This window comes from Lissotriton vulgaris, chromosome 7 (assembly GCF_964263255.1).
Source record: "Lissotriton vulgaris chromosome 7, aLisVul1.2, whole genome shotgun sequence".
Taxonomy (NCBI): domain Eukaryota; kingdom Metazoa; phylum Chordata; class Amphibia; order Caudata; family Salamandridae; genus Lissotriton; species Lissotriton vulgaris.
In genome coordinates this window covers 355,768,094-355,793,783 of record NC_141695.1, presented here as the reverse complement: position 1 = coordinate 355,793,783, position 25,690 = coordinate 355,768,094, and the positions used below count along the sequence as shown (strand labels likewise).

Here is a 25,690-nt window from a genome sequence, read left to right as displayed (position 1 = left end):
TCAGCATATTACTATCAACATCGGTGATCTTGCGCGGCATAGGTGTACCCCACATATTTGGTGGTCTTCCAAAGACCACTTGGTACGGGGATAGTCCAGTTCTGGAATGAGCTACCATACGCATGTAAAAGAGGGCAACCGGCAGGGCTACCATCCAATCTACACCTTTTTCTGCACAGACCTTCGCTAACCGTGTTTTCAGAGTCTGATTATGTCTCTCAACGAGACCAGCTGCTTCGGGGTGTCGTACGCAGTGGAATTTCCACTGGTACCCTAACAGGAGTGATACCTGTTTCATCAGTTCGGACGAGAATGGCTGTCCATTATCTGAGTACACGACACGGGGCAAGCCGTATCGCGGGAAGAATTCACGGACCAACTGTTTGGCAGTGGTCACGGCAGTGTAATCTGGAACTGGATAAGCTTCTGTCCATCTGGATAGGGCACATACAACTACGAGGACATACTTAAATCCTCGACATCGGTCCATCTGGATATAATCCATCTGGAGGACTTCAAAAGGGTGGTCAGGAGGATGAAATCCACCTTGTTCCACGGGAATGCCTTTGCCTGGATTGAACTGACAACAGATCATACAGGTACGTACTTTCTGTTTTGCTGCTGCACGTAAATGTTTATTGAACCAGATGTTCTGTATGCTGTCTAGCATGGCTTTTTCTCCTAAGTGTGCTGGACTATGTGCTGTATTAATGATAACTTGAACCATAGAGTCTGGGAGAAACCATGTGGCTTTTCCCTTCGTCATCCATCCCTGATCTGTCTGGACCCCTCCTTGTTCAGTCCATTTCTTGATTTCGTCCGGAGTGGCATGTGTCTGAATGTCGAGTACATCTTGTGTGGGATCCCTGACTGTCATGCGATGCGTCAGTGATGGTACTTCGGTCTTTGTCGTGTTAGCTGGAATGTCAGTATGAGTCTGAGCTGTAAGCTTGGCTGTTCGATCTGCCAGGTCGTTACCCTGGGAAATAGTGTCAGTAACTTTCGTATGTGCTTTGCACTTCATGATGGCAATGGCTGTAGGTAAGTGTATTGCATCTAACAGAGCTTGAATGAGGGGACCATGCTGTATCTTGGCTCCATGAGAAGTCAAAAAACCTCTCTCTTGCCAGAGAACACCGAAGTCGTGAACGACTCCGAATGCGTACTGTGAATCTGTGTATATGTTTACTTTCAGGTTCTTGGCTCGTATGCAGGCTTGGGTCAGAGCGATGAGCTCTGCTGCTTGAGCAGACAATGTGTCAATACGACTTGTTTCTATGACTTCAGTTTCAGTGGTCACTGCATATGCGGCCACTAACTCTCCTGTACTTGTTCTCATACATGAACCATCCACATAAAGTGTCAGGTCTGGGTCGGGTAATGCAATGTCTGTCAAGTCTTGTCTTGGTTTCGTCATTGTGTTAATGACTTCCACACAGTCATGTGGTGTAAGGTCTGCTGTAATTGAAGGTAACGGAGTAGCAGGATTTAATATGTTGCAACGTCTGATCTCTATGTGTGGCTGAAACAGTGTCAATTCATATCCTGTCAGTCGTGCTATGGTCAAGTGCTGAGTCTGTGTCCTGTTTAGGAGAACTTCCACGGAGTGTGGAACCTGTACTGTCAGGGGATGTCCTAACACTATGGAGTCGCTTTGTCTGATAGCTAGAGCTGTTGCTGCAACTGATTTTAGGCATGCAGGCAGAGCCTGGGCTACTGGATCCAATGTACTAGAAAAATAAGCACAAGGCTTGTGTTTTCCTGCTTGCTTGATCTTGTGTGAGAACAGATAATGCTGTGCCATCGCGTTCAGTGACAAAAAGTGTAAAAGGTTTGCTGTAACATGGTGTCGCTAAAACAGGTGCTTGACATAGAGCTTTCTTCAGTTCATCAAAAGCAAGTGTATGTTCCTGAGTCCAAGGGAGGACAGTCGAAGTCGCTGCCTCCTGTGTTGTCAACTGTATAAGTGGTTTGGCTAGATATGCGTACTGGGGAATCCATTGTCTACAGTAAGAAGTGAGGCCAATGAAGGCCCGTACTTCCTTTTGTGTCTTGGGTTGTGGAAGATGTGCAATTAACTGAATGCGGTCAGGTGTCAACTGTCTACCCCTCTTGGACAGCAAGTGTCCAAGGTAAACCACTTGCTGGGCACAGAATTGCAGCTTCGAAGGGGACACTTTATGCCCCTTTTCGGCCAAGAAATACAAGACTGTCAGTGATGCACGTTCGCAATCTCGTTCAGTCCGTGCTGTAATCAATAGATCGTCAACATACTGGAGTAGGGCTGTGTCAGTAGGCATGTGAATACTGTCTAGTTGTCGTTTCAGTGCTTGGCTGTAAATACTGGGGCTTTCTGTGAACCCTTGAGGAGCACGCGCAAATTTGAAGCTTCGGCCATTTAAACAGAATCCGAAAAGATACTGGCTTTCCGGATGAATGGGGACACTAAAGAAGGCGTTCTTGAGATCAATTACAGTGAAGAACGCAGCTTCGGAATCAATGGCAGTCAATAGGGAAGAAATGTCTGGGACCACTGGGTATTGGGGTATTATGCATTTGTTTAATTCTCGAAGGTCGATCACCAGTCTGTAGACCGGTGGTGCATTCGGGTCAGTTCGTTTAAGAATCGGGATGATTGGAGAATTACATACATTTGAGTCAGTCTCTACAACCACTCCTTGTGCAATTAGGTCGTAAATAATTTTCAGTAAGGCCGCTACAGCCTCAGGTGGTAACTTGTATTGTCGGATTCGGGGCAGTACAACTCCTTGTTTGAGAGTAACACGATATGGGGTAATATGCATACAACCTACATCAGTCGGACCTTGTGCCCATAAATGCTGTGGTACATTCTGTAATCTAGGATCTAAGGGCCCGATGTAGGTAGGGCGTTACCGATCGGTAACGGCCGAAAATACAGATTTTTGGCCCTTACCGATCGGTAAACAGCCATCGAGATGTAGGGAACCAAAAACATAAAGAATCGGATAGAAAACCGAATCGGAATGAGTACCGAATGGGAAAGAATCCGATACGTACATACCGAAAATCGGATATGTAACGAATCGGAAAAACACCGATTCGGATGCAAAGACCGAATCGGTCCATGTACCGATTCGTTAGTGACACCGAATCGGAAAGTCACCGAATCGGTCCATGTACCGAATCGGTACAAAGACCGATTCGGAAAATCACCGATTCGGTCCATGTACCGAATCGTTAGTGACACCGATTCGGAAAATCACCGAATCGGTCCATGTACCGATTCGTTAGTGACACCGAATCGGAAAATCACCGAATCGGTCCATGTACCGAATCGGTACAAAGACCGATTCGGACATGAGCCGAATCGGAAAACATGCCGATTCGTATGAATCGCCGATCGGGAAATTCCCCGATTCCGACAGTTGGGGAGATGTAGGGAGGCACAGAAACACCGAAATCGGCTCAAAATCGGTAGAATTCACTCGGTATTTACCATGGATTGCAATCAGGTGGTAACCAACTCCAACCCATATAAACAGTCCCAAAATGCATTGCAACTTGCAGGATGGCAGCTTTCTATGTCATTGCGAGGCGGCTACGGCTACAGCAGGAAGGACAGAGGGAATGGCTAAGAAATGAACAGGTCTACAGACAGAGGATAACCCTGTTCATGCTGACAGAGGCAGAGATACTACAGAGATACAGGCTGGACTCTGACACCATACTTGAGCTCATCAGGGATCTTAAGCCATTCTTGGACCACCACACCCCAAGGGCACACGCCATCCCTGCGCACGTCCAGGTGCTATGCAGCCTACACCTGCTAGCGTCTGGCAGCTATCAAAGTGGAGTAGCAGCAGCAGGAGGGGTGAGCCAGAGCAGCCTGTCAAGGTTCTTCCACACATTCCTTGACGCCATGATAGACAGGATGGACCAATACATCTCTTTCCCTGCAACCCACGCAGAACTGCTACAAACTAAAGCTGACTTCTACCAGATGGCACAATTTCCCCAAATCATCGGTTGCATAGATGGCACGCACATTCCGATTTGCCCACCAGCGGACACCGAATACATATACCGCAATCGGAAATCTACACACACCATCAACGTGCAGGTGATCTGCAATGCAAAGTGCACCATCACAGACCTGGTAGCAAAATTTCCAGGGAGTACCCATGACTCCTATATATTCCAACAGAGCGGCATATATGCACGGCTGATGGCAGGCGAATTTGGAGAAGGATACCTCCTAGGTGAGACACATCATCAGACCCCCATAACACATAGTAGGTAGGTGGAATACATGTATGCATGTGTCTAATGTGACCCCTTTCTCTTCCAGGCGACAGTGCATATGCCCTCCGCTCATTCATACTCACCCCCTACCTCAACCCCTCCACACCCAGCCAAAGGAGGTATAACCGGGCCCACATACGCACAAGGAATGTTGTTGAACGGACCTTTGGCATCTGGAAAAGTAGATTCAGATGCCTGCACAAGAGTGGAGGTGCAAGGCAGTATACCCCCATCACCTGCTGCAAGATCATAGCTGTATGTGCAATGTTACACAACCTTGCGGTGAAGAAGGGCACTGAGGTGGAGTTGTCTGACTACGAGGACCATGACGACGACGAAGCTGTGCCACTGACACAGCCAGCTGGGGTGTGTACGCCAAGTGATGGCAGATACAGACGTGAGGAGATCACTGAGAACTATTTCTGACTGAGTACAGATGCAAAGACAGCTAAATGTTGCTTGGAAAAAACAAATTTTAATAGTGTTACACCACAGTTACAGCACTGATGTGCAACAAAAAATGGAGTATGGTAAATAAAATAAAGTCCAAGGTTCTGGTTGCCTCACCCGCCCTTGCCAGGCTATTTGTTTGCCCGCTTGCCAGACCCACTGGGGTGTCCCTCAGCCCCCTCTGAATGCCCAGCAGCATCAGCGGAGCGCCTGGTGCTCCTCCGTGGCTCAGACGCAGCGCTGGCCGGGCTGCTGCGGCTGCTGCTGTCCCCAGCATCACCCAGGTCCAGGGCCGGATTGGAGGCGGTGTTTGAAATTATCATGGCCTCCATAGCAGTGGTGATCCTGGCCATCCCCCTAGTGAGCTCAGCCGTATGCTGACTAAGGACAGATTCCTGGTTGGCGCTGCGATGGCACAGTTGTGCCGTCGCCGCTGCAAGGCGGCCCATGGCGCGGTTCAGCACCCGGGCATCCCGCCTGCGCACCAGCTCATGCTCCTCCTGTCTGCTCGATGAGTGGGTGATGGCAGTGGTTAGCCTGCCTAACCCTGCTGCCACCTCCTTGTTCGATTCCACGACGGCCTGGAATCCCTTGACCAACTCTCCCATCTGCATGTTGTGCTGCAGGAGCTGGCGTTGGCAGGCCATGGTGGATCTTGCCTGTTGCCTCTGAATTTTCACCATCTGTCCCTCCAGGCCCAGGAATACACTGCCCTCCCGTGCTGGTGCAGCAGTGGTGGTGATGGTACGGCGCCGGGCACTGCTGCTTCCGGCCTGCTGAGTGGGCTGGGGTGCCACTGGTGGGGGTGTGAAGCTGGGCGGTCCCTGAGCCCCTGCTCCCGGGACAGGTTGAACAGGTGGCAAGGCCACGGTTGTGGCAGGAGCTGGTGTAGGCGGAATGGTGTCCCTTGTAGGGGAGTTCTCTGGGGAGAACTGCAAGGGGGGTGTGCTGGGCATTACAGGGGAGTGCAGTGCATCGAAGTCAATGACCAGGACTCCCTCCATTCCTAGCCCTGGGGTGTCTCCTTCCTCCTCCTCCTCCTGGCCAGCCTGGCTGGTGCTCGGCCCTGCGACTGCAGTGTCGGACGGTGCTGCTCCCTCTGATGCCACTGTTGTTCCGCCTGATGGGGCCCCTAGGTACAAAGAAGCATTTGAAAACTGAGTGCCGATGTATTACAGTCAGTACAATTATAGCATTCCACATGTCCTTGCATCTCCTTACACTGTGTCACACTGTTTCCTGTCTTGTGATTCTGCACTGCCATATTTAGCTAACTTCTGCTGACTACATGTACCATGATGCTTGTCTCTTGTATGTTGGTGACAGTACTGTGCTGGGGTTTGCCTATGCATTGTGTCTAATGGGGAGGTGTCTGGTAGGGTGTGTCATGATGCGCATGCTTCTTACCTGTAGCCGTGGCTCTCGCAGAGCTGTCCAGGGTCCCGATTCCACTGACACTCTCCCGCTCAATGGTGCTGGAGACCAGTTCCTCCAGCTCGGTGAGGGGTGGCGCCGGGTTCCTGCCTCCTCCAGTGCCTCCAGCCTGCCTCTGTATCTCAGCCATCTTCCTCTTAGTGAGGCTACGGATGTCATAGAACCTCTTTTTTAGTTCTTCTACAGACCTGGGGGTGACACCCGCAGCATTCACCTTCTGGGCGATGTCGGCCCAGATTCTCCTCTTGGTGCTGTCTGGCACGTTGAGGGACAGCTTGCCAAACAGCTGGCGGTGCACCCTCACCACCTCCTCGACCAGCACCTGAAGTTCGGTGTTGGTGAACTTCGGCTTCCTCTTCTGGGAGGACTTCTGGCTTTCTGACTGCTCTGCCATGTTCTCAAGTTCAGTTGGCAACCTCCTACTCCCACTGCTGCAAACTGTGAGTGTTGAGCTCAGGCTGGCTCTCCAGAAACTTCTTAATTAGCTGCACCTGCCAGTGTTGCCACTCCCTGTTTGGGTGGGGGAGGGGGAGCCACCTCATTGGCTGAATCGGCTTTTGTCGAATCGGATTTTACCGAATCGGTAATATCAGATTCGGTAAAAGCCGATTCGGTATTATCCGATTCGGTAAAAGCCGAATCGGTTCCTTTAATGCATTCCTATGGGCTTTTTCGCCATGGGTGTGTTTTCATGGCTACGACTCTATGATTGCCGAATCGGATTTTACCGATTCGGCTTTTACCGAATCGGTATTCGCCGAATCGGGACTATCCGATTCGGTGGTAGCCGAATCGGTAATTTCCGATTCGTTGTTAGCCGATTCGGTACTTTCCGATTCGGTCCGAGCCCAATCGGAACGTACCGATTCTCATTACCGATGCCGACCGATTCGGTATTCATTCGTTTTTTTTTCCCTACATCTCGTTTTCCGATTTCACAATACCGATTCGGCCCGCCTCGGTATTTTGAAATCGGAAAATCGCGTTTACCTACATCGGGCCCAAAATCTCTTAACACATAATGTCCTTTAAAATCACGTAAAAATAATCTCACTCCTTCCGGAGAACAACATATCACTGCTCCTAGTTCTTTCAATGTTTTTATACCAAGCAGGTTTTCTGGACATGATTTCGTAAGTAACAAGTCTGTAGTACGAGACAATGGACCAACTTCTAGGGAAACTGGTTTTGACACTTCGTTAACAATAGGCTTTCCTGAAAATCCCAGGGAAACATTTCGTGAGCCTGAGAGGGGTGCCCCTGGAACCTCGTCATGACTGATAGTAGTTCTGCTCGCCCCTGTGTCAATCAAAAATTTTCTGTCTTTCCCTAATACCTGACTATGTACATAGGGACCCTCTTGATCTACAGGAACCTCGATAAGGGGCAAGCCAACCTCCCTCTCTAGGCTGTTTCATGAATACTGTTGATAATCGGGGTAATCTGACTGAGCATACTGGTACATTTGCTGTGTAACGTGTTGTGTGGCAGCTATAGGCTGGGGTACGGCTACTGTCTGTTGCGTGTTCTGAGGAGGTTGCGTGTTCTGCGGAACATGTTCCTGTCTAGGAGGACGCGGTCTTTCTTTCATCCTGCCTATAGATATATTGTGTTTCAGGACGGCACATTCATTTATATAGTGACCTGGCTGTTTACAATAGTTGCACGTCCCTTTTACAGGTGGCGTGCCTTTTTTCGGACCATCAGCTGCCGGAACAGTTTGGGCAACTAATACTTTCATTTTCGTGTCTTTCATGCGTCTCTTTTCGTGTTCTTGCTCCTCTCTAATTCGGTTCTGGTGGTACTGTAACATTTGTAACATTTGGGAAGGGGTATTAGCTTGCCAGGTACTCTCAACCTTTAGTACTCTATTTTTAACTTGTGGTATGGAATTCTCTACTAGTTTGGTCACAAAAAGATGTGGGTAGGATTCACTACTTGTCTTCAGGCCGCTATTAATAATGAAACATTTCTCGAATCTGGAATAAAAATCGCTAGTGTCTTCGTCTTGTTTCTGTTTGCAGGCTGAGATAGCATCCCAGTCTTCCTTTTTAGTTGTCAATAACCTCGGCAAGACCTGTACTAATAATTCTGGTAATTCTTTAGCTTTGGCCCCGAGGCCAGTACCAGGGGTTCGTGTATTTTCCTCGTCTTCTAATTCTGTCCAACTAATCTTTTTCTCTCCCACTTCCCATTCTTTTTCTTTAAGTTTTTCGTAAATACCTGCAGGCAACAGAACTTTTAACATTTTAAGTATATCAGCATATGTATACTCTCCCATGCGGAGCATGTCTTTTAATTCACGGTGGAACCCTGCTGGATCTTTATCATGACAGGGCACAAATTTTTTCATTTCCAATAATTCCATTTTCGTCAAGGGTGTGTATACGAATACTCAATGAAGGGTACCTCCAGTATGTCTAACGGGATGAACCTCTCGTAAGGGATTCTGTCTGTCTATGTAAAATGTTTTCCTTACTGGGGGTGGAACAGGAACGAAATGTGGAGTCAGGAAAGTCCTGTATTTGTGTCGCTGTTCTAGAATGACATTAATTAAATCGGTACCTAGGCCTCTACATCTACCTAGGAGTAACTCTTCCAATATATTATATAGGGGACCTGGATCAGAATGCTGACTTTCGTACAATGTAATGAGATGTTGAATCATGTACATACCAGCTAGTCGCTGTTCGTCTGGGGAAAGATTCAAAAAGGTTTGCGCTACTATGTCATCTTTATATACGCTAGTATTGCCAGCCCATTGTACTGCTGACCGGGCTAGTTCCTGTTCATGCATGGTACTAAGTTCACTGTAACCTATTCGTTGTTTCAGTACTTTATCAGTGGCTTGGAATAGATGCTCAAGAGAACATTGTTCTGGTATGGGAGAAAGAAAACTTTTCTTACATTCTGGGCGTATGGGTTTGTCAAAGGGTCTCGCCCTACCTACGTACGCTATTCTATTTGGGTTCTCAGTTTCTATATCATCGTCTTCTGAGACTTCATCCTCTTTCTCGGTTTCATTCTCGTCGGCCTGTGCCAAGGCCCGTTCTTTCTCACGTATGTCAAGAATTTCCTTACGGATTTTCCTGTACATTGACTCCACACTACTTTGTTTATCATGCTTTCCGACCGCTATGTTATCACTCCAATCTAACATACGTTTAGTTACTTCTCTGTGTGGTTGATCTTGTTCCCTGATCAAACAATTTATCAAGAACTGTAAAACCATGCGTTGAGTTTCCACCTTTCTGTGTGCCATGGCCTCCTGTATACTTTCTGGTCCCTCCCCCGTTCTAATGAAGTGATATATCTTGTCTAATTTCTCTCTCATGCCTGGTAAAGTGATCAAATAATCTGCAACGCGCCTTAATCGTAGTGAGTGTAAGACCAATGAGTCCTCACCCGGTACTGGATCATATATACAATCAGTAAGGTTCTTTCTAAGAGTTGCGTATGTTGCCTTTGGCGTTTGTTCCAGTGCTAAGTCTCGTAATGATATTCGTTTTACTTGAGGAGGGGTGGAGAAACCCCCTCCCGCGGCTCCTAGATGTGAGCCGCCGGGGCTTGCAGGATGCACTGGCACTGGTAATATGGGTGCCGGTAAAGTAGGTGTAGGTAATGTAGGTTGGTCCTGGGTTACAGGTGGATTAAAAGGATTGCCAGGACCAGTGGCAGGAGAAACAGTGGGGGGAATCGTGTCATTAACAGGGTTGTGAGGATGAATATTTGGAGGAGGATTTGTATTTGCATACTCTGGGACAGTGTCATCTAAGTAAGAAGAAAGGAAAATTTCCGCTGCGGTCTGTTTATGACGAAGTTTAGTCGGGACCAATGGTGGCGGTAAATTACTGGGTACTTCCGGGGTCACCTTAGGTAGGCCCTCGGCGAGAAGGGGGTACATGCCTTTCATAAGGGCATTTCTTTGTCGGTCTAATTGTTCTGCTCTAACTCGTTCACCTTCTTCTAATAGTTCTTTTTCTTGGTCATTTTCTGATGATTCTCTACTTCTTTCTGCTTTCCTAATTTCTTTCTCTGTTCTTCTATGCGCTTCTTTACGCCACAATTCTATGGCATCTTTCTGGGATTGTCTGGCTTTCTTTTTCCAAAGTGCTTCTTCTACTCTCATGATGCAATCAGCATCCCATGTCCCTGAGACAGGCCATCTATATTTCTCTTCCAGATCTTTGGTATAGTCAACCCATAAGTCTAAGTACAGTATGGCATCTAAGCCATGTTTATGGTACATAAAATGTCCGGGAGTGTCCCTAGGCGGGACGGGAACTGCTTCTTCGAGTATCCCTTTCCTGGTTCCTATCTGACGTAATTTCGAAAACAGCGGCATATTTGGACTTACTTGAACGTGAACACAATAAACACAGTAATGAATTGCAAACAATCATTCATACCACGACATTAAACACATTAAAACATTTCGGACAGATGCTACCTGATACATAGAAAAACATAATTCTGAAAATCTCGAAAGACAATACTAGAATACTGAATTACTGGATGCACTGCTAAAACAGTACAGACATACCGGTCCCATAAAGAGACACGTCATACCGTATCCACCTAAGTGAACACGTCTGGACCGGGTCTGTGTACCCAGACCCGTCTGGACCGGGCACAAATTAATGAGCCCGTCTAGATGCGTTCCCAACAACGGTACTCACCGGGAAGCAAAACTGAAGGCCTCGGAAACTCGACACTGGACTGGACTGGACTTGGACTGCTACGGCGTCTGGCTGCTACGCATGCGCTTCGGAACAGGTGGGCCTCCGGATACCTCGGACCTTGCTCTCTCGGCTTGGGCTCTGGTCGGGACTCTCCGCATTCCTCACCGCCTCGTCCGGATGCCGGGTCGCAGTCTCCGTCTCCTCCGTGGGCCTGAGGGAGTTAGCAGGAAAACCCGCGAGTGTGCACTGTAAGGGGTCCGTCACAGCTGTAGAAGGGGTCAGGGGCCTGCGTTACATCGCCGGCGCGTGGGGAAGGGGAGGGGTCCCTATTCGGGCGCCAGATTATGTGGTAAATAAAATTACCGGGACTATTTTTCTATACATTAAATGACAATAAGGATAGCTCAATAAACGAGAGGCAGAGTCCGTGGTATCTGAGTCATACGGGCTTTAATTAAGTGGCTCGAGTCACTGGACATCGGGTTCCATCACCACTAAGGTTCAGGAAGGGATATTCAACATTTTATTAACATCACACATTATATATAGTAAAACTGTGCAATTACAATGAATACAGTAGGCGTAACAAGTGAAAAGAGAGAGATAAGAACACATGGGCGTAAAAGAAGGCGTGTAAGGAGGCGTACACGTAGGCGTGCACTTGATGAGTCAGAGAAGTGTCACAAGTGGGTGGATGCAAATAGAAAGTTTGCAGGGTCAGCAGAAACCTTTACCATGGATGCGTGCGCAGCTGAACATGACGTATAACTGGGGAGAGCTGGGGGGCTTGACTTTAGCACTAGTAGAGGAGTCTGGTGTCTGGGATGTCAGAACGACCTGCACCTATAGCATATCTGGTATCTTGTGTTTGGAGGATGTATTGTCTGAAGTAAAAGGTCTCTCGGGCAGAGGCCGTTCAATACTGAATGCTAATGCGTGCATATGGTTCTTTATGCAATGTACGGGGGCCATGGGCCTACCATGGTAACGGGTGCAGTAAATCACTTGCAAGGAGACAGGAAGGCAGGGCCCTTTGCTCTGCAGCCGGGAATATGTTTACCTATTTCACTAGACTGGAATGTGTTTTTGCGGAGACTGAGCAGATAACTGTAGGCAAAATACCGTCTTGGCAGGCAGGCCAGGCCGAGCCGGGCACCGCTCGGCTGGGCAGGAAGTAAGGTAGAGGTCAGGGATGCATACCTAAACTGCAGCTTTCAGAGACAGAAGAGGCTCGGAGCCTTAATTAAGGGCCTGGCTCGACTGAGCCAGAAAAACGTGGAAAACGTGTGCTTTGCAATATTTAAAAGTGCACCATGTAAATGCATTGGAAACGTAGGCCCTAATGCGGAATCAGTACTTTATACATGGAGGGCCTAATTACTGACATGCTAACATTTGACGGAAATGCAGGGGCATTATTAAAACTGGCACGGGAAAGGAATTACATGATAACATGGACATACATGGGGCACGGGTGCATGGATAGGGTGCGAGGGGGGGACACACTGGATACCTGAAAATTTCTATTTCCTCAGTAATTACAATGATATTACGTTATATTATTCTTTTTCTTTCAGAATAAGAATTTCTATTTCCTTTGGATTTCTTCGTGGAATATTATCATCAGTTCTATTCCTTTTCTCTTCTCCACGTTGATCTTTCCTCGCAGTTTGACAAAGAAGGAAGATGAATGGTCTCCTTGGTACTTTATATTACTCTAGAATGTTCATTCAAGTTCTATGTTCTTCTATTGTTGCTGCTGAGCTGTAGCAATAAAGGAGATTTGCATCATATTAGCCTCCGTGTCCTTAATAAAATCCAGATTTTCTGCCCAGCAGGCTGTGAAAAATCTAAATTGTTTGTGGTAAATACCTAACACATCGGTGTCAGTTTTAATTCTGAGTGACAATTATTTCGCCCCATAGCGTTCAGCTCAAGATGAAGGGCTTAGCTTTTAATCTGTACCTGTCAATGGGGTCAGTGTTAGTTCTGCAAAAATGTCACAGAGATGCGTATTTCACATTTTATGTAGAAATATATTTTGCATCCCATTCCCAGGACTATCTGCTGAAATTAAAGCTCGTATTACATAGTGACGGACCTGATTCTCAAAGTTGTTTGAGATTGTAAGCCAGAAAAACACAAATAGCCTTACTTAGAGCTGCCAAAGTTGGTTTCATGCACATAACTGTATTGACTGACAGGAATATTTTCATGTGAATAAATGTAAAAACATGTAAGTTTTGGGTGTTTACAAACTCATAGGCCATTCCTTCCTGGGTACGACAACTGACAGCCGAGTCTCCCCCAACCTAAACTCATCCCAGACCCTTTACCATCCTGAAAATGGTTGACAAATTCTTGCTTTCTTAGCTGGCAACACAGAGGCTCAATGGCAACAGCAGAACGGCAATGTGATGCTGGGGATTGGAACCAGCAAGCTTGGCCTTTCCGCCACACTGGATTTCTGCAGGTCTCTCTATTTCCCGTTTATGACAGGGCCGTGTTTCAGCGTCGGCTTTAGCTTTGTACATTTTTATATCTTTTGCATGTATATTTCAGCTTTCCATTTAGACGGAAGAAGTAAACACAGGCTTTTTAAGCCTGGGCACCGGCCTCCCATTTTCTAAGAGCCCAATCCCCACCTCCCCCCCACGATAAAGTGATCACTGGTTCTTCCCAGTCTCTTTAGCTCAACCTCTTTCTACGTCTTAAATATTTCAATCATATGTCTTTATTAACCTTCCTGCCTCCTCAAATTTGCTTGGAAATGCACCATTTGTCCACTCTTTTTTCAAAATTTTCTTGGTGGGAACCCCCCCCTCATCCCCCCCGAACCCCATGAACCCCCCGAACCCCCGTAGGTTGTTCGGCCTCGCCCGCTTGCCGCAGTGCAGTACTACAATAATTTTACTCCACACCACTTTCAAATGGCAGTAGCCGCCACTGCCCCCTGCACTGCACCAGCGGGCTCAAGGAGCCTATCCGATGCGTGTCAATCGGTCTTTCCGACTGCTACCCATCCTCCTGCCTTTGAAATATGGCGAGCGGATATGATGGGTCCGATGGGTTGGGACTGCCACCAACAAACTGTTGGTGGCGGTCTCACCGTCATCCTAGTCAGACCCTAAGTGACGGCGCTGAGGAACGGAAAACACCTGCTCAAATTAAGCACTGCGGTCAACCCTATCCAATTCCTTTTGGCACCTATTTAAAAAAAGGCATTTGGTTCGAACCACGAGTGGCTTTATCTGACAGATCAACGGCCAATATACTTTTATCCTCAGTTTTCTGATCTTTAGTAAGAAAAGGAAATACTAAAGTTGGCAATATATATTTTTTGTATGAGTGTAAGGATTTTAGAACAAAAATGATTTAGCTATTTAAGAAGCATGTCAAACTGCATGATATGCAAGACTACGGATCTTTATTGTATTTTAACAATAGTGAATTCTGTCACCACCACCATCACTTCCCATGTATCTTCAAAAGAATTAAAAACATTGGTCAGATTCGGGGCAAGGATAATGCCAAAAGCTCCATAAAACAGGTGGGGAACCTATCTGGGTCCAGTGCCTTATTATTCAGCAATAGTGGCCGGGAGAACTTTCACCTACAAGGTCAGGTTAACAGGTTCTTCCAGCATTTCGGGAGGAATTGTGAGAAACACTACCAATGTCAATCAAATAATCATCATGTAATGATGGGTCACATGGCTCCTTATGGTATAGTAGTACTGAAACAAATTTGATGACGACACTTACCACACCCTGCTTTGTGCATCCTATAGTAAGTACTGACTGCCCTTCCCAGAATATACTGGATGTAACAATACTACGATTTTTGTTTTTTTAGAGTTTTATATAGCACGAACTAGACCCGAGAAATCGGGTATTGGAGCGCTTTACATGAGCACCAGTTTCGTTACATGACACATTCATTTTAGTTAGGCACGGGAAGATTAAGTGATTTGCCCAGAATTACAGGATGTTGAGCATCGTTGCCTAAACTCGAACTGGATTCCCCAGCTTTGAGCTCGACCGCTCTAGCTATGAGGCTACATCCTCTCCCCTAAGTTGACCAGCAAAAGCAATTCTCTGGCAGCTGAGAAATCACACTTATCTTAAAATAAGAGAAGGTGTGGCCCAGCTATCCAAGGGACAGGGTACCAACACTACCAGTGTAACGTGAACATTTCCTTGGATCAATGTCAATCACAACCGCCATTAATTCTTTCCATTCAACCTTGCAACCATACCAATGCCAAAATAGGAAACCCCCACAGTTATGAGTACAAACACATCAAAGTTGAAGCTCAAATTTAGAAGAAAATATTCAAAATATATTTACCTAATTTTTATCAAAACATGTTAAAAACACGATAATAGGAATAAATCGCATTCACAATCCCCAAGCAATTATAAAAATATTAAAACCATCACAAAAGAGACATTGTTAGATAATTCATTACGAAAACATCCCAAATTGATAATCTGTTAAAATCTATCGACACCGTCAGGCTAGTATCAGCAATCCCAACACCATAATCCCTCGAATATAATCACAACAGTAGTGTTGACGCGTTTCGGTGTGCTGCTTGATGTGCACCACCTTTATCAAGACAAGGGTAGTTGATTGTCTCTTTTCTCTTACAACATAAAAAATTCATAATATCTCCAGGATTTCACTCCTAGGGCCAGATACTGCATAAGGTCCTTAAAAATGGCTGCAGTTGTCCTTCTAGACTGTATTCAATCCAAAGTGGAGCACATTAATAAAGCTTCCTCTATTTGTTTCATCAAACGATCTAGGTATTTGTCCTCAAACTACGAGCGTTCGCTTCAGTAGTCCACAACCCTGATGTTTAATTCCTGCTCTCTTCCTTTTTTACATATATTCCATCTGCATCAATATATATTTGTAGAGCAAATGTGGTGCTCATTGTTCCGGTGGTATCAATGCTGCGGAACACTGCTGGCTGAAAATTCCCCACTGTGTTAGAAGGAGTCTACATCACACCCATTTTTCCACCTTTTCTAGGCACTTTCCCTTGGTGACGTCATGCAAAGAAACTCATCGAACAGGTCAGTTCCATCAGGACTCGAAAGTCTAGGCCCAAGTAAGAGACACCTCTCTGGTGGAGCTCATATGGGGCATTTAAAGATATAGAGCGCCTGGTATCATAATCTTACAAGAGTTATGCACCGTTCATCTAGTACTCAAATCATCTCTTCAAGCAATCAAGACAAATTAATTTATGATCCAAACAGACAACATAACTAGGATTCATTACCCAAACAGATTGGGAGGATTGAGAGACTTCTCAGTATAGGATCATTCTGCCTGGGTCTGTTGATAGGCAAAGCCTACAAAAACACTGAACTTCACCTGTCATTTGTGGATACTGTTAATGCAGTTGCTCTCAGTAGGTCGTTTCAAGAAAACCTTTAAAAAAATAAAAAATGGTTTTGCAGGATCTAATTTCCCAACTGCCGTTCCACAATTAATTTAGTTGAACAAGCAAATGCCATCATTTTGAGTCCAGATGTTATCAACAAGTAAGGAAGGGGGTGCATTTTGAAACAGTCAGGGAGGTTTCTCTATGCTGTTCTCCCAATCCTGTTTATTTTAACATTTCTTATAAAGCTAGAACAGTTGATAAGGACCCCCTCTCTGACCAAGCTGAACAGATTATTGGACAATCAATTCTCAATTTTTCAGGAAATAATTCCCAGTAAAGATCATATGAAACTGAAAGGTATTTTAAAGCAACTGTGTTATTCAAAATACCAAATTATCGATTTTAGATTTCTCAAGGTATGTTGCACCCAGGAGTTCTTGTAGAACAAATGTACAGTAAAGCCAAGTACCTGAAAAGACACAATAATGACTGATCTATGTAAAACATTCATCTCTATTATGGCATTGTTAACTAAAAATGTATACCTTTTGACACTGCAACTTGGGAGCTCAGGCTGACACCCACCCAGCAGGTCAGCTTATTTGAATCACCGCTCACCGTGCCTGCTTTCTACCGCGCTCCCCCGCCGCCGCAGTTGCCATCGCGGCTGGAGAGAGGGGGGAGCGAAGGGCTCCAAAACTACATTTCCTAGCAGCCCTAGCTGGAGGTCAGATGGGACGCCCACACCAGCGCCAATTTCCCGCGCTCGCAGGCGCATATAGACGCGGCGCTCCTGCTGAGGAGCGGGGGACACTGCAACTTGGGAGCTCAGGCTGACACCCACCCAGCAGGTCAGCTCATTTGAATCGCCGCTCACCGTGCCTGCTTTCTACCGCGCTCCCCCACCGCCGCAGTTGCCATCGCGGCTGGAGAGAGGGGGGAGCGAAGGGCTCCAAAACTACATTTCCCAGCAGCCCTAGCTGGAGGTCAGACGGGACGCCCACACCAGCGCCAATTTCCCGCACCCGGAGGCGCATATAGACGCGGCGCTCCTCCCGCGTTGCGGGACGCGCGCGGCCACGCCGGGCTGAGCCCGGGCAGAGGGCGGGCCGTCTGTGGCCGTCCGGGGACGACGAGGGACGGGACGGGCCACCCACCTTGGCCCCATTGGACTTCCAACAACAGACACAGGTACTTTACATCGAGTTGCGGGACTGAGTAACTGTTGTCGAAGCCCTTTTTATAGAATCAGTAGTAATTTTACGGTTGTAGGAATAGGGGTGCTAGAGAACTAAGTCAGTTTGTTACCTGATAATTGTGGGATTAACAACTAAAGCAATATACCTAACCTTGTTTCTGCGGACATAAGAGTGACTAAGCCGGAGTCCTAAAAGGAAAAATGTCTAATCATCCCAACACACGTTCCGTTGTGAGTAAAACACACACTAGAGAGACCCCTAAGCAAACGCGAGCGGTAACGAAGGAGTCTGCCCTAACAAAAGGAAATAAACCTACTGCAATAGATTTAATGCTAAAAAAGATCTCGGGAGAAATTGAACGAATGGAACAGAGTTTATCCTACTCACCTAACCTTAATGCAATCATTCTATCACCCTCCAGAGACCCATCAATTGCAGATAGCCCAAATATGATAGGAAACGTTACCCAATCAAACAATGACACTGAGGATGTCCCTTGTGCACAATCCCCGGGGTTAGAAATCTCTGGGCGTAGCGAAAGGACCCATCAGAGAAAAACGAAGCGGCAGGGGAGGACCAAGGGGCCACAGAGGTAAAGGAAAGAACCCGCAAGAGGCTGTCGCTCTACGACCAGGCAAGAGTTTATACTAGTAGAAAATAATACCCAAACAGAAACAACTCCACCAGGATGGGTTGAGGTAGTCTTAGGAGACCTCCAAAAACAATTAGAATCCTTTATAACCGCACAGTTAAAACCTATTATAAGCAAGGTGGACAAAATTGTGTGTGAGCTGTCTAAACAAAGCAAGGCAATAGAACACGCACTCACGAAACCCTCTATTGACTCTAATCTACCAAATGAGGTGGTTTCCAATGACAATGCAAACAATAACAGATTGCCAAATAACAATTGTGTTAGTCACACTCAACACACAATTGCCCAGACCCACGAGGCACCAAAAATTCCCCAAAATCAAAGAGGGGGCTCTAACGACAAACCAAGAGGGGGACACACTCAAAACATGAATTCCAAAAATAGGGATAAACCCCCTTTACAACCACTAATGAAATGGAGACAGGAAGACCGTCCCCCGAGAGACGGGAATTACGACCCATGTTACACAGATTCTGACCCTTTCTATACTACAAACAGCCCCGCCCCACACATAGATCTACCTCCAGAGGCCACCCCTTTTGTAATAGTTTTTGCAGGGGTGCCAGAAATTAGGCCCACCGAGAGAGAATCACACCATCAATTACACGTCAAAATCTCAAAGTGGCTGAATATACATAGACCCTTAAATAATGGGGATAGAGGTGAGATAGTGCATGTAAGACAAGTGAATTGGCTGGGTGGGAGGAAAAAAGACATAAGAGGGGACTGTATAGTCGCAAATTTTAGAGATACTAGACTGGTTGATTATATTTTGAAGAATCCCAACAGGAATCAAACCAGCACAATTTGCGCACTCCCACTCGGGTATTTTTACCCAAGGAGCTGGAACACCAATCGTGCTGATGATGATGGTGGGTAGAGCCCCGGAAGACCACAACACATACAAAGATCAAGACCAGTAGGCCACCCCGATCAGTTCTTGCCCCCACATGACTATTCCCAGTGGAGAAACAGATTTGCCCCTTTGCAGTCACTGGAGGATAATGATTGACTCACTCAGATAGAAAATAATCCTGTAACATCCTCAGCTGCCAGTGAATGCCCAAGCCTGGAAACAGAGGGTAGTTGTGAGAGTGCTGAGAAGGAACAAACCTTGAGGTCAGAAGAACTCTCGAATCAGGGGGAGAAAAGTGAAAACACTATAGATCCATCAGTAGTGGGCGAGGTTAGAGTAAATGAATCTATCATAGTTAGAGGGAAAGAGAATAGGGCTGGATTGACCGTGCTATCTTGGAATGTAGCAGGCCTGGAAGCTAAACTTAAAAACAAGGAGTGGGAAGAATTCATAAGGTGCTTTCATGTTATAGCTCTCCAAGAAACATGGGCTCGTAATTGTATGTATGTATACTTGTAAAGCGCACTGTTACCTCGTTACGTGGTGTCCTGGCGCTGTATACCGCTGGGGAACCACTGTCAATTGGAGGGCTATAAGTGTTTTTTCAGACCTGCCCAAGAGACAAATTCTGGGAGAGCAAAAGGAGGCTTGGCAATATATGTGGATTTGGATCTAAAGGGTACCTGGTCACAGTCAGACTGGACGTCAGACACTCTACAAGCAGTTTCACTACAGTACCAGGGGCAGAGACTACTATTTCTAAATTTCTATAACTCTGGGCCGGTTGATGGGAATCTCCCTATAATATTAGAGCTGAAGAGTAGGTTAAATGAGGAACTGGATTTGAGGATGAAGGGACCTGAACCAACTGTTCTATTGATGGGGGATTTTAATTGTCACCTATGCCCTAAATTATTTCCTATCTCTGTTGACTGGTCTTCCTGCCCTTTAGAAAAGGGTCCACATTTTGTACACAATAAATAGGGCACAGCTCTGATGAAGCTCTTAGATAATTTTGCTCTCACCCATGTTATGGATTTAGTTGCACTGGAAGCAGGGGAGACCCCTATACCCACATTCAAAGGGAGAGGTGGTGGGTCGATAATAAATTTCATAATGATCTCTGCCTGCTCTAAAGAGCAGATTATTAGAACAAGAACGGAGTGGAGTCCCTTCAGCGATCACAATCCCCTTTCCCTAGAAATTAATTATAATGTTTTACCGGGGAAAAACTCAGGGGGTGTCACTGAAACCCAAATCCAAGCAACAGATCAAGGGAGACGGATAAGGTGGACAATGATCAACCCACAAGATTTTTATTCTAAGCTAGTGGGTGATGGGAAAGAGCATATAGAGACCTGTTTAGACCCCACAATAGAGGGCAGAGGAGTGGTTGTGGCATTTGAAACTTTAACTAAAATAATAGAAGGGTTATTGACAACTAAGAAGCCTGTTAAGCAATCATCTTCCCCTAGATGGTTCGATACCAACTGCTCAAGGGAATTAAGAGAACTAAAACAGAGTTTAAAAAGCGCCCCGAGGGACAAGATGGAAATTGCCCGATGCAGACAGAACTATAAAACCCAGGTAAAGAGAAGAAAGAGTGCTCTCCAAAAAGAAGTTTGGGCAGACCTTAGGGAGGCAGGAGAAAACAGGGACTACGCCCAGTTTTGGAGAATTATAAACAGACCCTGCTTTCATGACTCAAGCTCCCCAGTTATTAGCTCCAACATACTACCAGAACAATGGATTAACCATTTTAAATCTTTGTATAATCAGCAGGAGGTAGACATTGGAGATGGAATCTGGAAGGGGCCCAGGGCAGAACAACTAGAATTATCTCTGGAGGAAGTTCTAAAAGCAATCCTAGGGCTGACACGAAACAAAGCCCCCGGCCCGGATGGCACCCCACCAGACCTATTTTTAAGCAATACTGATTTATGGGCACCAATAGTAATGAGAGTACTTAATGCAGCAATCAAAACGGGTCTCCCGTGATCTTGGTCCACTGCAGTGATTGTCCCTATATATAAGAAAGGCTGTAGGGACAGCCCGCAGTGTTACAGACCAATCTCGCTGATTGATGTCTCTGCTAAAGTACTCGGGAGGGCACTTCTCAACCGCTTAATAGAGTGGACTGATACTCATAACATCTTGGTGGACACCCAGTACAGGTTTCGAACAGGCAGGTCAACTAGTGACCAATGCCTCAATCTATACCTCCTTGCCGCTAAATATACTAAGACGAGTGATGGGACCATGTACATGGGATTCATGGACTTAGCAGCGGCATTCGATAACGTTAATTGAGCCAAACTCTGGACACTTATGTATAAATTGGGAATTGACCCAGATCTATGAACACCACTGCCAAGGTCCACTATAGCGCGGGGGGTGAGTACCGATCCCTTCCCGTGCTCTGGCGGGGTGAGGCAGGGGTGTATCCTGGCGCCTTTTTTGTTCTCCCTCTATTTAAACGGCCTGGAGAGTGCCCTACTAGCACTGGGGTCTGACTGCCCAAAGGTAGGTCCGCGTCACATCCCGGTACTTTTGTACGCGGATGACGCGGTCCTCCTCGCGCGAACAGCAGTCAGTCTCCAGCTCCTAATCAGAGGTTTTGCTGATTTCATGAAGAATCTGGACCTTTCCGTCAATTTGACAAAATCTTTCATCATGGTAGTAGGGAAGAAACCTCACAAGAGATTTGTGTTCAAACTAGGGGAACATGTCCTGGACACTGTGACCACTTTCCCGTACTTGGGTCTCCTATTTGATGAAAAGATTAAGTTTGCCCCATTGATTGAGGAGAGGTGCAGGAAACTAGTCTCAGCAAATGGGGCCATATTAAACTTTGCCCGACGAATGGGACGTTGGTCCCCTGAGCAGGTGATGACATTGTATAGATCGGTCAGTACTTCGAAGGCTATCTATGGAGCAGAGGTGTGGGGTTTTAGGGATGCACAACAGATACAAAGTGAGGAAGACAAATTTTTAAAAAAACTCTTAAAGCTTCCCCCGTGCATCCCAGCAGCAATAACACACAAAGAGCTGGGTACCCCATACATATCTGACTTGATCAGATTGAGACCAATACTGACCTGGCTCAAAATTTGGTTAAACCCTAATGCGGAATTATCCAGACAGATCATCCAGGATTGCTTACGGAAAGATAGATGGCTCCGAATTCCCTGGTTGAAATATATTAAAGAAACACTAGGGGCTATTGACCAGCAAAGGTTATTTTTGGACCCCTCAAATGTGGATAGCCATTGCAGATACTATGTACAAAAGCAACTACTGGAAAAATTTGATTGTAGGAGGATGGAACTTGACTCTATTAAATCCTCGGTAGTTGCTCATTCGCTTGTTTGTAATGAAATGGGCATGGAACCTTATCTCTTTTTAATGTATAGTCAACATGAGAGGTTTTTAATGACTCGTTTTAGGCTCAATTTGTTGCATAATCTTTTAGCCGATCCGCCTGGTTTTACGCAAACAATTGAGCAGAAGGGTGCCTGCGGCTGCGACAATAGGTCTCCGCAGGACACCCTTCATTTTGTATTACTTTGTCCTTATTATAAAATCCCGCGCCGGAGATTCCTGGTGGACATTTTAAAGGACTCAAAAATTATCCATGCCAAATCTGCTTTATTATTTCTGCAAAGAGCAACTGAAATGCGGACCTTGTGTGCTATTATGAGTTTTCTAAAGATTGTGATTAAATTAAGAAATACAAGGGGCTGATGGTGGAAGAATGGGGAGGAAACGACAAGGGGCTGATGGTGGATGTATGGGGAGGAAACGAAATGAAATTTGCTGCTCACTTTTTGTATATATTAACTATAAAAACTCTTTTTAACTCGTTCTTTTTTAAAAATGTTGATGTTCAGTATGTTTTTATATGGATATGTATTAATATGCATTTTTATGATGGTTTTTAACCTTCGAAACAAATAAAGAACTGAACTGAACTGAACTGTATACCTTATGAAAAGTTCAGTGCATATTTCCAGTGCTTAATTTGTAATAAAACAAGTGTGGGTGCCCAAAGCTCTGCTTAGAAGGCTGTGGCCGGTGCAATTATATGTCGGAGTGCCGAATACCAAGGCTGCCTAGTCCCAAATTCACCTCATGCCTCTTTAATCCACTACTAGACATACCTTGCCATTTATCTTACTCTTGTATGCTACTGCTTTCATTATTTGTGTTGGCTTTTCTATCTTTCTCTCCTTCCCCCTTTTTGCTTTGTGCGTTTTTCTCTCGCTTTCTCTTGGTATGTCTGATTCGGAAAAATAAACACCAGTCCCCAAAAATAAATGTCAGTGTCCCACACCGGCTCAAATTAAGCACTGTTTGTGAGGCATAAACAGTTCAGCTTCGCAAGAACGCCAACATTCTCTTCTTTTGGCAATCATGGGTACATTTCCTGCCTATCAAAGGCAATAAGTGTATTTAAAAACTCGAGCACATTTCCTCTACCTCAAAATTTTTCTTCTGTTTGTATTGTAGCTCACCCGGATATTTCACATCTAACACATCTATCAAATGTTTTTCCAAAAGTCATGAGTGTGAAAAATCTGGTATGAATTGAGATACAGTACTACTGCAGCGTGAAGCTTTGGGGCAGAAAATCTCAATATGGTAGCACAGAAAGGTTTTAACGTTTGCCTTTATTCTGTGGATGTAACAACTCTGTTGCTATCAGGCAAGATGTCACATGGGGCTCCATATTTCAGCTTGTTTCAGCCGGATTTCTTATACAGTGAGTCAAGCTCAGCCCCAGGTTAAGTAGTTTAATACATTTTACATGGGTATCTGCAGCATGAGATAAGAGGATGTTTTGAGGTTTTTGTAAAGATTAGCACCTAGAACTTAAATAGTGGCTTTCGGACTTCAAACTGATTTACAATTATTATCCTGGTTATGGTGTCCGGTTAGCCTGTGGGGATACTTTAGCTGTTATGGATGTGACAAACCCATGAATGAGAACTGCCATTACAAGTAAGCATCTTTATTTCTTTAAATATGACTCCCTGAGAGTTCCTTCTGCAATTCACTGTGCCTTTTATGTGTACCGTGCTCTTATTTTGATAGGTGATGTGGCAAGAAGCCTGCTTGCAATTGCATTTACTTTAAGGAATGTGAAAGCGTCACAGTTTTTTGAAATTATTTGCAGCCTGGAACCGGCAAAGAACTTGGTGAGCTTGATAACGCACCGGACTACAACCTTCTCCCACCAAACTACCATACCGAAGAAGAAGATGAGCACCAGGTTGACAATGGCACCATCTACAGCCGTCGCAAGATTGACAAGGTAAAAGCAAGGCTTGTCTGAGAGCTTCAGTGTTCGTAATTCATGAGCACATACTGTTTCTAAACACTCCACTGTCAGGCTTCTAAACTGCGTGCCTATGTAAGAGTTCAAAACACCAGCATTCAGAATTGCAACTTCTATGAGAGTCACAAGGATAGTATTCTGGCTATTCCACCATTAGTAAAAACTAAATCGAATTCAGGATTTTTAACTTCTGTAAGCAATGCAGACCGTGTTTAATCTGTCAAGCTTGGTTTTAAAAAACCTCATAAATGCCTTTGTCCAGCGTATCACAGTCACCAGTACTAGGCCTGCCAGTTTGCTCCTGATCAGAGCTCCCACTCACATTATTATGAATGAAGGAAAACTGCAGTTGATCCACTCTTGAAAGAATGCACTGACAGCTGTAGCATCTGAATTCAGTCTACAGCTGAAATAATTGGGATCTGCATGTTGAGTCAGGAAACAAAAAGGGCAGTAGTCAGGAGGTTCCAGCTCATGGACAGGGAAGCAGGCTCAGCAGAGGTCTTGAAGTTTCTCTCAGGTGGCTGACATAGTAGACCAAATAGACATTGTCCATTATGAGGAGAACACAACACTGTACTTTACCCTTTGAAATGGTGCAGATGTCAAGGTATCCTGCCTAGAGCGCAAGGTCGTTTATATGAAGTAGCAATTAGACTACAGATCACCTTCCTTCATAAGACAAGGACTGAAAACGAATAACCCAGCTCAGTCTGTTGCCATCTCACTCCATGAACACCTTTGCGGTGGTCCCAAAGGTCACCCAATTTATTCCTATGTTCCATGTGGTCTAGCCAGCAATCGATCTCCATCTGGCATTCTCCCAGAGAAAATCTCCTTGGAATACAGCATACACGTTTGAAGGGGCAAAATATTGATCCTCTGCAGAGGCAGGGAGTATAGCTGGCTTAGAATATAGCCTGAGTGGGTGAACTTCCTCTGCTCTCTCCATGAGAACTGGAGTACTCTTTGATGAGGGGTCATAAACAGGCACCAACAGACACGCATTTGTTATGTTCACTCTGACCAAACAATTGGCTTGTCTTCAGGGATCTAATAACAGCGGAATCCTTTCCATTTTGAAATGCTTGTAGACTAATCACCAATTGAAATTTCTTAGGGCCTTCATGTAATAAATAACCATTGGAGCACACCTTTCCTCCCTGGTTTAGTAGGGCTATCTCTTTTCGGGCGAATTGGATTGTGCCTGGCCTTGCAGATTATACCATGGCGTCCTAGAACTCCATTCTGAAACCATTATAGTCGTAAGGGGCCAAATGTTAGTAGTATCTCCTTCCATTTTCTCAAACACTGTGCATCGCCCCCCCCCCCCCCCCCCCCCCCAGCATGCTTGGGTAAAAGGGATCAATTTTACCTCTAATGTGAAAGTT

At 45.6% G+C, this 25,690-nt stretch overlaps 1 protein-coding gene across 2 annotated transcripts in view; it reads left to right on the top strand.

Moving 5' to 3' along the window:
• Positions 1-25,690, top strand: part of LOC147701576 (dickkopf-related protein 3-like) — an 879,371-nt gene that overhangs the window by 178,108 nt on the left and 675,573 nt on the right. Inside the window, exon 2 of one of the 2 annotated variants that reach the window (XM_086930237.1) lies at positions 24,138-24,275. The exons of the other annotated variant lie outside the window; for it this stretch is intronic. Coding sequence (XP_086786363.1) covers positions 24,138-24,275 — 138 coding nt within the window. The remainder of the gene's footprint in view (positions 1-24,137; positions 24,276-25,690) is intronic. 2 annotated transcript variants of the gene reach the window in all.